General features: G+C 40.2%; 1 protein-coding gene across 1 annotated transcript in view; it reads right to left on the bottom strand.

Moving 5' to 3' along the window:
* Window positions 1-6,769: 6,769 nt before the first annotated feature.
* Window positions 6,770-15,218, bottom strand: part of sacm1lb (SAC1 like phosphatidylinositide phosphatase b) — a 30,110-nt gene continuing 21,661 nt past the window's right edge. Inside the window, exons 15-20 of the mRNA XM_080427351.1 lie at window positions 13,510-13,576; window positions 13,257-13,329; window positions 12,013-12,106; window positions 10,755-10,847; window positions 10,276-10,333; window positions 6,770-9,642 (exon numbers count right to left, since the gene is read on the bottom strand). Coding sequence (XP_080283477.1) covers window positions 9,506-9,642; window positions 10,276-10,333; window positions 10,755-10,847; window positions 12,013-12,106; window positions 13,257-13,329; window positions 13,510-13,576 — 522 coding nt within the window. The 3' untranslated portion in view covers window positions 6,770-9,505. The remainder of the gene's footprint in view (window positions 9,643-10,275; window positions 10,334-10,754; window positions 10,848-12,012; window positions 12,107-13,256; window positions 13,330-13,509; window positions 13,577-15,218) is intronic.

Raw genomic sequence — 15,218 nt, 5'->3', positions numbered from 1 at the left:
ATTAACGTCAGAGGTCTGACCAGACTAACCCCCTTAAACCCTCAGTACTTAGTCAACTGGACCTGAGTTGGCTCTGTACTCTGTCCACTCTTTTTCCCCTCTACTCTAAATCTCTTCCTCAAAAATTGCCCCCAAAAAAGAGCTTAGTAGCTTGTAGATCGGCTATTTTGGCGTTGACCACCCCGTGTTGGGGCCCACTGTTGGCTCGTTACGCCACTGGTGGCGACGTTTGACTTCTTGGGAGTGAGAATGCGTTGCACTTGCACCGATAATAACACATTGTCAAGGAAAAAGAAAAACGTGACACAAAAAGTGTCACGTTTTGTTTCAGCGAAAATAGCAGATCTACAAGCTCATAACACGTCGCAACGTGACACGTCGCAAGCTTGTACATTGACTATTTTGGGGGTGAAGAGATTTTGTGTAGAGGGAAATACTTACCTAGTGTAGAGCCCTGAGGCACCCCGGTCAACTAAGTACTGTATATAGGGTTTACGTGGTGTAAAAAGCACTTTCATTCAGACGTGAGCAATAATACATCTCTCTCATTATCATTATTATCAAGTTTCTTCATTTGTTTTGCATAATCGTTGCTGTCGGGGAGAAACCTCTTCTCTTCATATTTTAACTTTTTGTGTTTTTTTTCCCCCGTAAATTAACGCCCTACTTTGATCATACTACAGCGTCACACGAAAGCCACGACGCGTTTTGAGCTTGCAGATCTGCTACTTTAGATTTTTTTTAATTTGAATCCTGAAAAGGAACAGTTTTGGACGTATGAGGTTTCCACCCGACAGACACGTAATATTCAACAGTAACAGTAGTGTCTGTACGTTTTGGGGGGGTCGGTTCACCACAAATATGTTTACTTTAACAATGTTAGTGTTATTCGAGATTTCATGTAATGACACTTCACTAAGTGATTATGATATAATGAGCTATGAGATAGTTTACTCATTGAGTAGTGGCATACTGTATGTATGTATGTATGCACAGTGCCTGAGTATGTCAGGCTGGTTTCTGTATAGTTGTGTTGTTCTAGTCAGTGGTGGAAGGTAACTAAGTACATTTACTCAAGCGCTGTGCTTAAAGGTAGGGTAAGTCATTTTCTTTGTTAAAATAAGTGTTAAATAGCTCTATATTCTGACTGAGTACTCATTACTATGGAGTGTTTGTTCAGTTTTCAGGTCAGGTTGCCAATTTGATCCAATCAGGATAGAGAACTCAGACTTGATACAGATTAAACAAGTGAAATTGGAAGAGATGACACAAAGAAATGAGCAGACAAAATTGGAACTGGAACACTATAAAAAAAAAAGCTGATAAATGGGTGTTCTCTTCTGATTGGCTGAAATGTTGTCTTTTCTGTTTATCAAAGAGCTGGAGAGACAGGGAGACTCCTGTTACTGAACAAACACTCTATAGCAATGATTACTATCAGAATATAGAGCTTTAACTTTTTAACAACTTTTTGTTTTTACCAAAAAAGATCTCAGTTCTTGATATCCCCCATTTCTGGTCATTAATTGTTATGGCCATTGGGGGGTTTTATCCCTGCTGCTGGTCAGACTGAATTAAATTTGTGCATTTCCTTTTGGTAAATGTAGATGAGATCGTAGATTAGCTATTTTCATCTATTTGGCTATTTGTCATACAAACAAGTACATAGGGCTTAAGTGGTTAAGAAAATATATGTTTTCATTTTGTTTTTTTACAAATCTAACTATGAACATAGTCATTGAAGGGCTGTTATCCTTTCTACCAAGTATGTGAACAAAACTCATTGACATTGCCAAATATAAGAGTTGTACTGAACACCAGAAAGCACATAAAGGCAGTGGTGTCAGAAACCAGCAGCACTTCAACTTGTGCCAAACGTGTTTGGATACTGTGAGACCTTTGCCTGGTAATACTGTATGTTTTTTACAGTAATGTCAAAACTATTTACTGTCTTTTACATTTTGTAGTATTTACCTTAGGTATTGAAAATGATGGTATCAATGATCACAGTGTGATACAATATTTTCAGTAGTCAGCCACGACTGAATTCAAGACAATTTGTCAAGCCAAAATGAAAATTACATTATGATCTCTTTTCATGCGTGACCATTGTACCATATTTTTCTGTTCTTGAACTTTTTATTTAGTCTGTGAATAGGTGTTTGTCAAATCCAATGTTGCCAAATCCAAGTCCTTTATTAACTTCTCTTATTTTACCAAGGTGTTTTTATATATTGTCTTTTCTACTGTGTGATGAATTGTTTAGTTTTAATAATTGATGGAGAAATTATTTCCAAGAGCGAACGACGAAAGAACAAACACTACGGTTTTTGTTATTTTCAAAGATAGGAGTTATATCGACGACCACAGAATGAAAAAAAAAAGAAATGTGAATGTGTAAATCTGGCCAAATATACTGATTATCAGTCAATTCCAATAACCCATGTACATATTTACCCTTGTAAGTAAATAAAAACGGTTCAATACTACAGTATCTTGTGTGAATTTTATTAAACATTAATTTCTTCCCTTAGGGCAGGGGTGTCAAACTCAATTTAATCCTGGGCCATGTCATTATTATGGTTGTCCTCAAAGGCCCAGTTGTAAATGTGACACTATACTGTATAAATAAATATCTACTTGTTATTACATAACTGCCTCTGCATTTTAATATTATTGGTTTTAGTAATAACTAAATAATAACTATCTCTGAATGCAGTTAAAACAAGTTTAAAAATGATAATGGCATGCAGACATTCAAGTGTACAGCTATTATACAAATTATTAAAGATGCCATATGTATATGTCCAAAACTGTTACTGTTAAAACTGTTAATAGCAAAAGTAGCAAATCGACAAGCTCAAGCTTAACTATATCAATCATTTAGCTGCAGGACCCCCTGGAATCCTCTCAAGGACCCTTGGGGGGGTCCCCAGACCCCACTTTGAGAACCCCTAGATGTACATGATGTTATGGTGTCTGAATGCACGAAGGCAGTAAGGTGCCTCCTCCTAATAAAACGTCAAGTATTGGTTCTTCACACTTTGGCAAACTGAAGCTGGAAATTCCACACATTTCAGGCAAAGTTTCACAAATGTGTCACATCGCACAGAACAACTAAATGTCCACTTCAGTCGAGAACGATACAAGGATGGATACAAAACATATTGAAGACTGACCACTATGATATCTGCATACTTCATTCCCTCCATTATATTGAAATGCCCAGCAGGCAGTGGTGGAAAAAGTACTACATTTTTTTACTTAAGTAAAAGTATCAATACTGCAATGTAGAAATACTCTGTTACAAGTAAAAGTCCGGAATTAAAAATGGACTTGAGTAAAAGTACAAAAGTATTGGTATCAAAATGTACTTAAAGTACCAAAAGTAGAAAGTACTCATTATGCAGAATGTCCCGTTTCACAAGTTTTCAAATGTATAAAAATATTCTGAAAATAGCAGATCTGCAAGCTCACAATGCATCGCGATGCTATTTTCAAATGGCTGAAATGCATATAGGCTGAAGTGGTTGAAATATGTTTTATGTATTAATAATAAAGATCTACAAAATAACTAGTAACTAAAGTTTTCAAATAATTGTAATGAAGGAAAAGTACAATATTTGCCTCTGAGATGTGGAGTTGAAGTAAAAGTACTGAAAATTAGAAATACAAAAAAAAATACTTAATTACAATACTTGAGTAAATGTACTTAGTTACTTAACACGCTGCTGGTGTGGACATGGACAATCATGTCCTTGTCATGACAAGGACTTGAACACTCTTTTATTACACAACACAACCACAAACTGTCTGACTCACTGACTCCAGAGTGCTCAATCAAGTGAGGTGATACCCACACCCACACACATCCCTATTGCCTAATTTATGCCTAATTTATATGCTCCGTCATATCCAGAGCAAAGTCTGTGACCAGTTTCTCTGCTGTGGTCGCTGACTGTGCTCCGGTCTGGAACTGCATTTTGCCTTCTGGCCACTTAGTAAAGTACAGTAGTCCATCACAACGATGATGTAGCAATTTCCATGGTTTGTGATGGCGAACAGGCCCAGGATGTCAGCCCCCACACGCTCCATGAGGGGCGCCGCCACGTAGTACTATTGTAGTGGAGAGGAAGGAAGGCAATGGCGCAAACTCTGACAATTAAAGCCTTTTTAATTACAGGGTGCAGGCAAATAACGTCAATATATCTTCATCAGGTCATGACCTGATGAAGATATATTGACAACTGATGAAGATGTATTGACATCGAACGTTAACTTGTTTCGTTATTTGCCTGCACCCTGTAATTAAAAAGGCTTTAATTGTCCAAGTTTGTGGCAGTTCCTTCCTTCTTCTATACATACCAGTCCCGCTCCTGAGATGCACCGGACCAGCCTGAATTTGGCTTGAGGCGCGGTGGAACCTCATTGTTCCTTACTATTGTAGTGGAGCATGTGAGAATCAGGCAGGCCCTTTCAGGCCCTTTCGGGTTACAGACCCATAAAGGTCCATTTGGTTCCTAACTATCATTTAGCTGGGGTCCCTGCACCACAGGTTGAGAACTAGAGCATAGAGGACAGCAAGGGTGCCTCACATGGGAGTATAGTATGCCTTGTGTGCAGCTAAGGTGCCCACGTGTGACAGCAATTATTCTCTGCCAGCCACTCTCGTTGGTGACCCCAGGGCGTGCTGGCGCCTTCTGGGGAGCAGCCAAGGTCAGTGTCTTCCACGGTATATATTCCAGTAGGCCAGCGTCAGGAGCGTTCTCCTAGTTGGCAAACCACTGAAGTTGCCTCTGAGTTATCTTTATTGTGCTTGGTCATCCCACACTTCTGACATCAATCCAAAACATTACTGGAGGGCTTCTGATCAGAGGAAGAAGTGATAAGGCCTTTCTATAGGAACACTTTTATTCACAAATTGTGTCCAGAAGAGCAGCTCACTCCCTCCTGAGTTGTTTCTCATCATCATGGTAAAACACATCAAATAAATGACAGTAGGAATGTTCACAAAAGGTTACACTACAATTTAGTTAATTCAGGTCAGGTGCGGGACAATTTGGACAAAGCAAGTTACAAGATCAAAAAGAAAGGTCTGCACACACTGTGGTGTGGCCAAAACGTTCTGCACAGTATAGGCCTAAATGTGGAGCAGCAAGCTGTTGTGTTGACTATTCTTTTTGATCTTGACATAACACAATGTAACTCGTAGATTTCCCTCCCAACACATTCCCAAGGTGAAGAATGAATGGTTGAATTAAATGACAATAACATGAAAACCAAAATTGTTCGTGCACCCTTGAGGCATGCTGGGAAGAACTCCTCTGTCCAATGCACAACCATGGGATGCTACAATATTATTTATGCATTTCATTCGACTACTAGAGTAAGACTCTCTCTGTGTCTTGAGATTGTACAAAAGTAAGCTCATGACAGGGGTTCAGTCTTCAAATTCTACTTTTAGAAAGAACATTTCTCCACTCATTTAGGCCTATACAGGGGCTCACCAAGACCTTCGGTCCAACACCGAATTAATTAACACAAAACTAGTCTTAATTGGTCAACCCCCAGCTGCTCAGCACAGCCAGCATGTCCCTCTGGTTATGTTTGTCTGCTTGCTAATGCTAATCTGGAATGGCATGTTAAGCTGTTTTCCCCCTTTCTTATCCCCCAAGCCAGCAAACAAGCTAACAAACCATTATGGAATTATGTCAGGATTAACTAGGAAAAGGCTAAACAATGTAATGTTTCACATAATTTACTAGATGTGTAGGCTTATATAGTCAATTAACATGAGAGGCTTGAATGATATTTAAAAAATGATAATGTAAGGGAAGGGAATATAGCTACCATTATTTAATATGAATCAGAGCTGGTTGCTATTTAGGCTCGTGGCAGGTAAAAAGTACCACTGTAAAAAGGTCAGTCAGGCCAACCACCGGTGCCATTGTTCCAATGTTCACAATAAGTTCACAATTATTTGATTTGTTATCACATTATGATAAAAAATCTACTAATTATTAATTAACTGTTCCAGGAAATAGCTAGCTTATTAGACGATGAAGAACACTGTGTCATAATGTGTCATGGGTCCAAATTCTTCATACAAAATTGAAACTGATATGTATGATGATCTGACAGATAAAAAAAGCAAAGAAAAAAATACATGAAAAACCACACACAAATAATAGCTCAACCACGTTACAGTGGTAATTATCTGCAATGTTTATTACTGGGCCACTACACTTTGAAGTGAAATGTCATAGTCAGATTTAGACCAGTGGAAATAAGAGACACGGGGCGGCAGGACTGTAATGTCTACTTTAGTTGTAACAGAGTATATCTACATTGCGGTATTGATACTTTTACTTAAACAAAACATTTGAGCACTTTTTCTACGCTTACGTTCTGAGCGTATAAGGAAGGAGGGAGCTCCTGTTTATGATTAGGGGCTGGGTAATTAACTGAAAATATATCCAAACCCATATTTAGAACCAATAACCGACTTTAATCTCATGCTCATGTAGGTAAATCGAATAATGGAGATTGAAGCAGGTTTTTGTTTTTGATATTTTTTTATTTCTTATATATCAACAAATCGAAATGACAAAAATTCTAATTTCACATTCAGTATAACCCTGTATTATACTGTGCTACAATGGTGGCGTACAACAACTGAATGAGAATAGCCGCGTTGTGAGCTTGTAGATCTTCTAGCTTAGATGCGCTATTATCACTTTAATCCATTAAAACCAGGAAAGCATCCGTGTTATTTTTGCGTTGGCTATTCAAAAATAGCAGATATACAAGCTCACAGCTATTTTAGTATTTTTTTTAAAGATCTTGTAAGTCTGAGAACTACTGATTTAGAAGGCATTTGTAGAATCGGCCTCAGGTCTTAATGAACTAGCTTTATGGCAGTAGTAGCACCACCCCGATGAATGCTGGACAGAGGTAAATAGTTGAGAGGAACCAGGAAAATGGCAGAGCGAGGGAGTGTGACGGAAATCACTCATTGCCGGAAATGACAGAGAAAAAGTGAAGAAAATAGAAGTCACTCGTTACCGAAAAATTATTTTATACTTAATAATTTAAATGTATTTACCGAAATATTATTTATATTATTTCCGTCTATTTTCTCTCTGGCATTTTGACAGAGAGAAACGTAACAAAGAAAAGAAAAGTGACGAAAATGGCTGGGCGCATCGCAATATTTCCAGCAGGAGACACCGTCGTATTAATTCTTCACTTTCTCTCTCGTATGTAGATTGCCTATTTTTGGTGCACGTGGTCGCATGACGGAGCATAAATTAGGCATGAGGGTGGGGGGCCAGTCAAGTCGGAGAATGAGAGAGAGGCACAAAGAGCTTTGAGAGGCAGACGGACAGACAGCGAGACAAGAGAATATAGAGGATACAGTAGACAGACAGACATGCCGCCATTCTGCCCATTTCTCCGCACCCTGCACCATTGACACCATGAGGTTCTTCCTCATTAGGAACCACATTTCCTCAGCAGCATCTTAAGTCCTTGTCTTGAACTATGGACATTGAGACATTGGTCCTGTTCCAAGAAGACAGTGTCAGGGCTGACTTATAGTCTTCTGCAGTGGTTCTACCCTGCGGTTCCCAAGCCCTCCGAGTATTGATTTAGACCAGTGGTTCCCAACCTTTTTTCGTTGGAGACCCCCCCCCCCCCCCTTCTTACAATGGACAAAAGCTGAGGCCCAGACCCCAGGTTGGAAAACACTGATCTAAATCATGGGTCAGCCAGATCGTGTGAATCATAATAGCATACAGTAAGGGAAAACGTGCAGTCATCTGGGTCCATCGGGACCGGAGTTGAGAACCACTGGTTGTACTGGTCAAAGTGTGCTCCATTCATGAGACTGGAGGAGTGCTGATGCAATGTTAGACTGATTGTGTGTTCTGATCTTCCAGACAGCGTGCAAAGCTGTTCTACCCAACAAAGTATGTTTTTTATTGTTAATTCATTAGATTCTCCCTTGCAGGATGGAAGGCTAGACCACAGAAATGCATTCATCTTCTAGGTAGTTTAAAGCCTAAGTTCTGTCTCTGACTTTTTAGTTGCTGTACGACACCTTTTTTCACAGAAGCATAAATATAGGCCAAGGGCGCAGTCACACCGAACTGGAATTTTACCGATGAGGGCGGAATCTGCCAATGTTTTTCAATGAGAATGGAGCAGTTTGTCGCCATTCGTGGAATTCGTCAAATAAAAAACGCTCCAGTCCCATTGAAAAGCATTATTGGCAGAATCCACCCTCAGGTAGAATTATACTTCGGTGCGACCGCGCCCTTAAGCAGAAAATCTTGTACCAAAATCAACTGTAATCTTTTTAATTCACCCCGGAGAGCAACCCCGGCTTGTCAGTTCAAGACATCTCATGCTCATTTGTAAATTGTCATCTATGCACTTCAAATAAGCCATGGACAACCTACAAAAACAGTTAAAAACTATTCATACAATTTCACCCGACCCCCTGGGACAGCTAACCTTCTTACGGAACGGGGCAGATTATCAATAATCATCATGTCCCACGGAACAGCTGCCCTTCTAAGACACAGCAGATTGGTTTGACATCAGCCACTAAGGGCACAATACATAACTCTATATATATTTATATATTTATGCATTATTGGCAACAAGCAAGGATATGGCATAATATTGGCAACAGTAAATGAAAATTAAAGAGACAAGAAAAAAATAACAATACATAGTTCCCTTACAAATTCTTGTTCTGTTTTTTGTTTTTTTTGCATGGGAGTCCTTGTAAGTGTGGATGAATCCCATTGAAATGGGACAGTAAAGATATTACAAGAAACGAACCCAAGAAGGTACAGCCTATACAGTAAAACCTATATGGACAGGGGGGAGTCAGCCCCCCTCAATCCAGAGTATTTAATGTGAATGGTGTGTGGACAGCAGCAGGCCAATGCATAATCAGTCTGCTCAGCAATTGTCTTACGCATGACCTTGTTCTCGCCCCGCATGCGAAACGCTCCTTCTCACTCTCAAGTAGTAGATAGTGACGGCTTGGGACAAACATCGGACCATACGGCATACGGACTTGAGCCACACGAGGCACCACCCCCCGGGCGAGCCGACAATGCGACGGGAGTGCTTCAGCCGTTTCGAAGCAACCGTTTCGAAGTTGTGTACCGATGTAGGGACAGAATCTTAAAATCAAGTCGGCCGTCGTCAACATGCGACGGTAGCGGGTCGTCCCCCTCGCGTAAAACGCATTGCCGTATGGTCAAATCCGTCCCAACTGGACCGGCATGGGTGAGAGAATTGCGTTGTCCTCTCCTTTCCTCCTTCTTCGTCCAAACCTCCGACCCGACCCCCCTCATTTTAGGGTGAGTCAGTACAGGCTCCAGGCCCGCTGATGCTGCGGGTAAAGCGATGACAAAGAAGCGGCGGAGGAGGATGAAGAGGAGAAGGAGAGGTCGGCGGGGCCCAGCTGCTTTCCACACGCACACATTCAATCCATCTTCTCCTTCTGCACCAGCTTGGGCGCGTCCACAAAGTCCCGGCCGTTGAAGAGGATGACGCCGGCCGTCACCACACTGGCCGAGCCCCAGAACAACACGTAGGCCAAGGTCTCTGTCCACGTGTCGCCTGCAATGGAAAAACACTTGAGGTGAGTGTGCACTCGTATCTTCATTTCACGGACACCCAGGTAGATATGCATCAGGCCACGGACCCCAATTTGATATCGTTGCTGTTAGGTGGAAACCTCATATGATTCAAATTCAAAAGAAGCTGATCGACAAGCTGAAAACGCCTCTCGAGCTTGCAGATCTGCTGCTTTTGATGCTTTTGTGACACTGTGGTATGATCAAATAGGAAATTAATTTACTAAAAAACATAAAATATGGAGATAGGTTTCTGCCCGATAACGGTGATATGGTGTTTCATCTCTGGTGGGACCCCAATCGACACCGTAAAATCCTCAGTGTTACTTTAACAGACCTTACGTTGAGAAACAGCATACTATATGAGGTCTTTACCCACTTTTATAATATCAGGGATAAAACTCCAAAAGTCCAAATCTGCAATTTGTGAAACACCGTGAAAATGTTCCTAATGTACTCTATTGTTGCTTGTTTTTTTGTGGGGACTGCGGATGAAAATTTGCATCATTGTTAAGTCTGGTGTATTTACATTGATATGTATTGTTCATTAATATGTGGTGTCCCGTCTAAATTTAGTAAATGTGTTTGATGTGTGGGAGTAGCAGGGATGTCTTACCAGCCATAAGCAGACAGATGATACACATGGAGAAGGCTACCACCATGATGATAGGCAACTAGGAAGAGAGGAGGAAAAGAGACATTTTAAATGCACGTCAAAGTAGAAACTCCGCACCGCCAGGTGCACAACTCAGAAGAGTTCAATATCAGAAAAATAACTGCGAGCACTCACAGAAATGTCCTCATTCGTGGTTTGCCCGTACCAACAGTATCTCTAATTAAATGTACCCGAGGGACATTTCTGTCATTGCTGGCAGTTCTTTTGCTCTTTTTAGACGTCAACCATGCCAACACGAGTACCAACAATCAATTATTTCAAATACATAGATATTTTTGGGGCAAGTGTTGTGGTATTCTTTAATCACATATTTATTTATTTCAGTATGGTTACCGCAAATGTTTCTAATCACAACACGTGTTCTGGCCGTTACATTTACAGCGGTCTTCTTATTTTTAACATTTCTTATCACTGCTTACGGTAAGGAACTTCCAGTCTTTGGGGTCACGGAGGGGCGTGGTCATGTCCGCCTCGTCGACAGCGTAGTTGCCGAGGAACAGATCGATGGAGTCCTGCGTGGAGGAAGAGGCATGGGGTTAGTTAGTGTAGTCCAGGGGTCGGCAACCTTTTTGACATGAAGTGCCATGTTTTTATTTTCTTGATAGTCAGCGTGCCATATCAACATTGAGTTTAATTATGACACTACATCAAAATTAATGAAACAGATTTTGTTCATAAATAAAACAACTTTTTTAATATTGTCTGTCAAATCAGGACATTGTAATGATTATTAGACTCAGAGCAACAACCCACCTATATCCCAGACTCCCTCCTCAGACAGTTCAGAGTTTGAATGAATGTAGAATTAATTTGCATACAGATGTGGGGGGACTTCATTGAATTGACTACATTTAAAAACACACTTATGCCAGTGTGCCAGTGAGTGCCCTCCTCTGTGCCAATGTTGGTACCCGTGCCTAAGGTTGCCTACCCCTGGTGTAGTCCAACCAGGCCTGAATGGTTTGAAGCAACCGATCAACATTACACACAGGCTTAGTGTAGTCCAGTGTTTCTCAACGTCGGGTCCCCAGACTCTAGGTTGAGAACCAGTGGTGTGGTCCAGTGGTCCTCAAACTTTTTCCATGTCAAGGACCCCCAAATTAAAATGCATTTGGCCGCAAACCCCCATCTGAAAATATTTTGTGTCAGGGACCCCCATAAGAGAGATTTGTGTTCAAATGTTTCCAAACATTTTCAAGATAAGATAAGCAAGCATCAAATGTTCTCAAACTTTTTATGTTTTTTATTTTATTTCTCAGCACCAATACTCATCCTCAACATCTACGGTACCGCCATGAAGAACAGAAATGGATGCTTCATGCTACTGCAAAACTGTAATTGAGGATTTGAGTAATTCTAGTTACTTATAGAGGAATTGTGACAGCTCTACACAGCAGGGGAATGTGGAGGCACTTTGGCAAACACAGCTGTGGGGACTCAATGGAAATAAATAACAGAGAGAGTCTAGAGGGAGAGAAGACAGACACGCTGTTATTACTACACTCGTAAGGAAATAAACATTTTAGGCATTTTATTAATGCCATTTTTACAACTTTTTGCCATTTTAAACCCTAACCCTTGAGGAAATTGTCCTGACAATGTCTATTTCTCAAATTCTACTATACTTGTGGGTACATTTGGCCCTCATAAGTATAGTAATAGTATAAGCACACACACCTGTCTGAATCCATCAGAGAAGTTGTTCTTGTAGTATCTGAGCATGGAGTTCCATCCGTCCATCAGCAGGCCCAAGTGTGTCCTCTTCCCTGTTCTGAGACATTTACATCAGTGATGATGAAGATCAGTGATTCTCAACCCTTTCAAGGACCCCCAGTATTATGCATTAGGCCAGTGGGTTCTCAAACGTTTTCGTGTCAAGGACCCCCAAATGGATATGTTTTTGACCGAGAACCCCCATCTGAGAAGGTTTTGTGCCAGGGACCCCCAGAAGAGAAGAATTGTGAAGATAAAAAATAAATCTAAAATGTTCAAAAATAGATGTACAGTGATGAAGATAATCATGATCGTCGTGATTTTATAGAAATAACTGTTCAAATTATCATGAATATGCCATTGCATACAGTACATTGCTTATACTTAAGAAGCAACACTAGTACAGTGTGACTAATGTACAGTAGTACAGTATATGTCTGCTGTCGGCCAGAAACCAAACCTTGTTTTTAAAACACAATACTTTCACGTGTCCTTATATTATCTTACTTTATCCACATGCAGCTCTAGTGGAGTTAGGAGGTTATCTACCAGTGAATGTGGAGATAGTTATGTCCATCATGGATTAGAATGACGAAGTGGAGTTTGCATGTTCTCCCCGTGTCTACTAGGGTAGTTAATACCCTCACAAAAAACATGTAGTAATCCTGGTCGCTATAACGCCTCCCCCATGTCAGCCGGGGTGCCTGATGGAGGGGAAGGGAACTGGTTGGAATAACGTGTTCCTTCCACGTGCTACGTCCTACCGGGGAAACTCCCCCCTGTCAGGTGACAAGAAGGTCAGTTGGCTCTCATGCATTGAAGGAGGCATGAGCTCGGCCTTGGGCTCCCTAGGCTGGTGGGGGGAGTGTAGCGCCCAGGATGACTTAGAAAATTGGCACCGGGTGAAAAAAGGGTTACAAAATCGTGGGATAATTTTTTTTAAAAGAGAATGACAAAGTCAGACGGGAAAGAAAACAGAGTTGGTGTTGGTTTGACCGACAGTTTGAGGATCCAATGGAGTTAGGAGGTTTAGTCAGAAGCGCTTTTTAATACTTTTCATTGGTTCAATATTTGTAAAACCCACACACAATACGGATATAGGAGGTTTGCAGACGACATGTATTTCTCTCTTATTCAACAATCCATTAGACTGCTGAGTAAAGATGGACTTAAGCAGAGTTATTGACCATATTCATATGGCTGCTCACCTTGTGAAGTCTGTCTTCAAGGCTCCTGTACCGGCGTACTGCTTGGCACATGCATTGGCATTGTCTGCCCATGCTGCAAATGTGAGGGTGGTCAAGTAAAGAGAAAAGGTTTACAGTTAGATGAAATATCAGTTATGAGGACAGTAGAAATACAGTCAACAATCAGTAATTAGAAAGAACATGGCCAGCTTATATTATGTAAATAATGATGTGGAAAATCAATCAACACTTTAGGAGAGAAGAACAAACCCACCGTTCTTGTAGATCTTTTCAAAGTCTGCCTGGTCTTCAACCCGCTGGCCATGGAGGACTCCCATTCTCTGCAGATTTTAAATAAAATGTGGGTTATTATAACCCAGGTTTACTGGGTTTTTAATCCAGACATTTGGAACAATCTCAAGGCATTTTTGACCCGAGCATACAGATAGGTAGGCCTGTCACAATTATTACATAATCACCTACAAGCTTGTAGATCAGCTATTTTCGCTATATTCTTTTATTTTATTTATTTTAAGTATAAAATGATAATTGTCAGTAATTTCTTTGTATATTTAAAAAGGTAGGGTAAGTGATATGTTTTGGTAATTATATATCTTTTTTTAAAGGTTAAAGTACTATATTCTGATAGTAATCATTGCTACAGAGCGTTTGTTCGGTCACAGGGGTCTCTCCAGCTCTTTAGTAAACAGAATATACGTACATTTTCAGGTAGGTGACAACGTTTAAGCCAATCAGGAGAGAGTACTGAAAATGCATTTTCTGTTTAATAACAAGCTGGAGAGACAGGTGAGACTCCTTTTACTGAACAAACACTCTATAGCTATGAGTACCATCAGAATATAGAGCTATTTAACACTTATTTTAACCAAAGCAAATCAGCTAACCCTACCCTACCTTTAAGTTATTTGTCATATCTGCCCTGTGCAACTTTTGATTACGAAGCCAACGTTTTTATTCATGTTCCAATGTTCAAAGCCAAAAACTATTAAATCGTTAATCGCTATTATTTGAGTGACAATTAATCGTCAAGTAAAATGTGTAATCGTGACAGCCCTACAGATAAGGTTGCACCGATGCTGACACTGGTATCGGTTATGGGTTCGATACCCAGCCATACTCTTAACCTCTTTAGACTTGGAAAGCCTATAAGTTGTTATACCTTTCAATCCGGGAAAGCATCTGTGTCATTTTAGTTGTTACTATATATCGTCGCTGTCGGGCAGAAACCTTAGAATCGGCCTCAGGTCTAAATGGGTTAACTCAAGGTCAGTGAAGGCTGACCACGCCAAGAAGAACTATTGCTCCACCCACACACATGTAGCAACTTTCTTTCCTTTAATGTTCAGACAGTTCTTTGTCTTTTGTCTAACATAAAAATAAAAAAAAGGGAGAAAAAAAAAAGTATTATGTAAAATATCCGTACTCAAGCTCTCAAAAAAGTATAATTCCTATTATTTTTGCTAAATATTACTATCACAACCAACTACTATTATAACTATTACTGATTGATGGTGCGGAAAAGACGCATTTATAATATTTGTAAAAGCCTTTTGTTGTTGCACATTGTACTTATCTTGACCATTATCTGTTGGCCAAATATCATGTAATAATCACCTCAGTGGGTCAATAACAGTCTTCTGGTTATTAACCCTTGTGTAATGGTGAGGAGATATGGGCAAGGCGCAACAGCTGACCCATTAACAAGGAAGTGGATAGGAGTCTAGATCTTTAAAAAATCATATCTCCTTGGTCTTTGGGTCAAATTGAAAAAAAAAAAATAGTATATAGTTCACGTAGATCTACGCGATTGGCACGTGGCGGCTTTAAATAGGTTCGCGTAGATCTACGTGATTGGCAGTGAATCAGTTAAGATGTTGGAATTAATTGCCAAGTTTCCATGATTACATAATCGTGAAACTGAAAATCATTGAGTTTCTATTACTTTCGATACACTGCGCAGCG

The sequence above is a fragment of the Gymnoscopelus braueri genome (assembly GCF_963280865.1).
Source record: "Gymnoscopelus braueri genome assembly, chromosome: 4".
In the NCBI taxonomy this organism is placed as follows: Eukaryota; Metazoa; Chordata; class Actinopteri; order Myctophiformes; family Myctophidae; genus Gymnoscopelus; species Gymnoscopelus braueri.
Note: the sequence above shows the minus strand (reverse complement) of the source record. Positions and strands in the feature narration are given on the sequence as shown.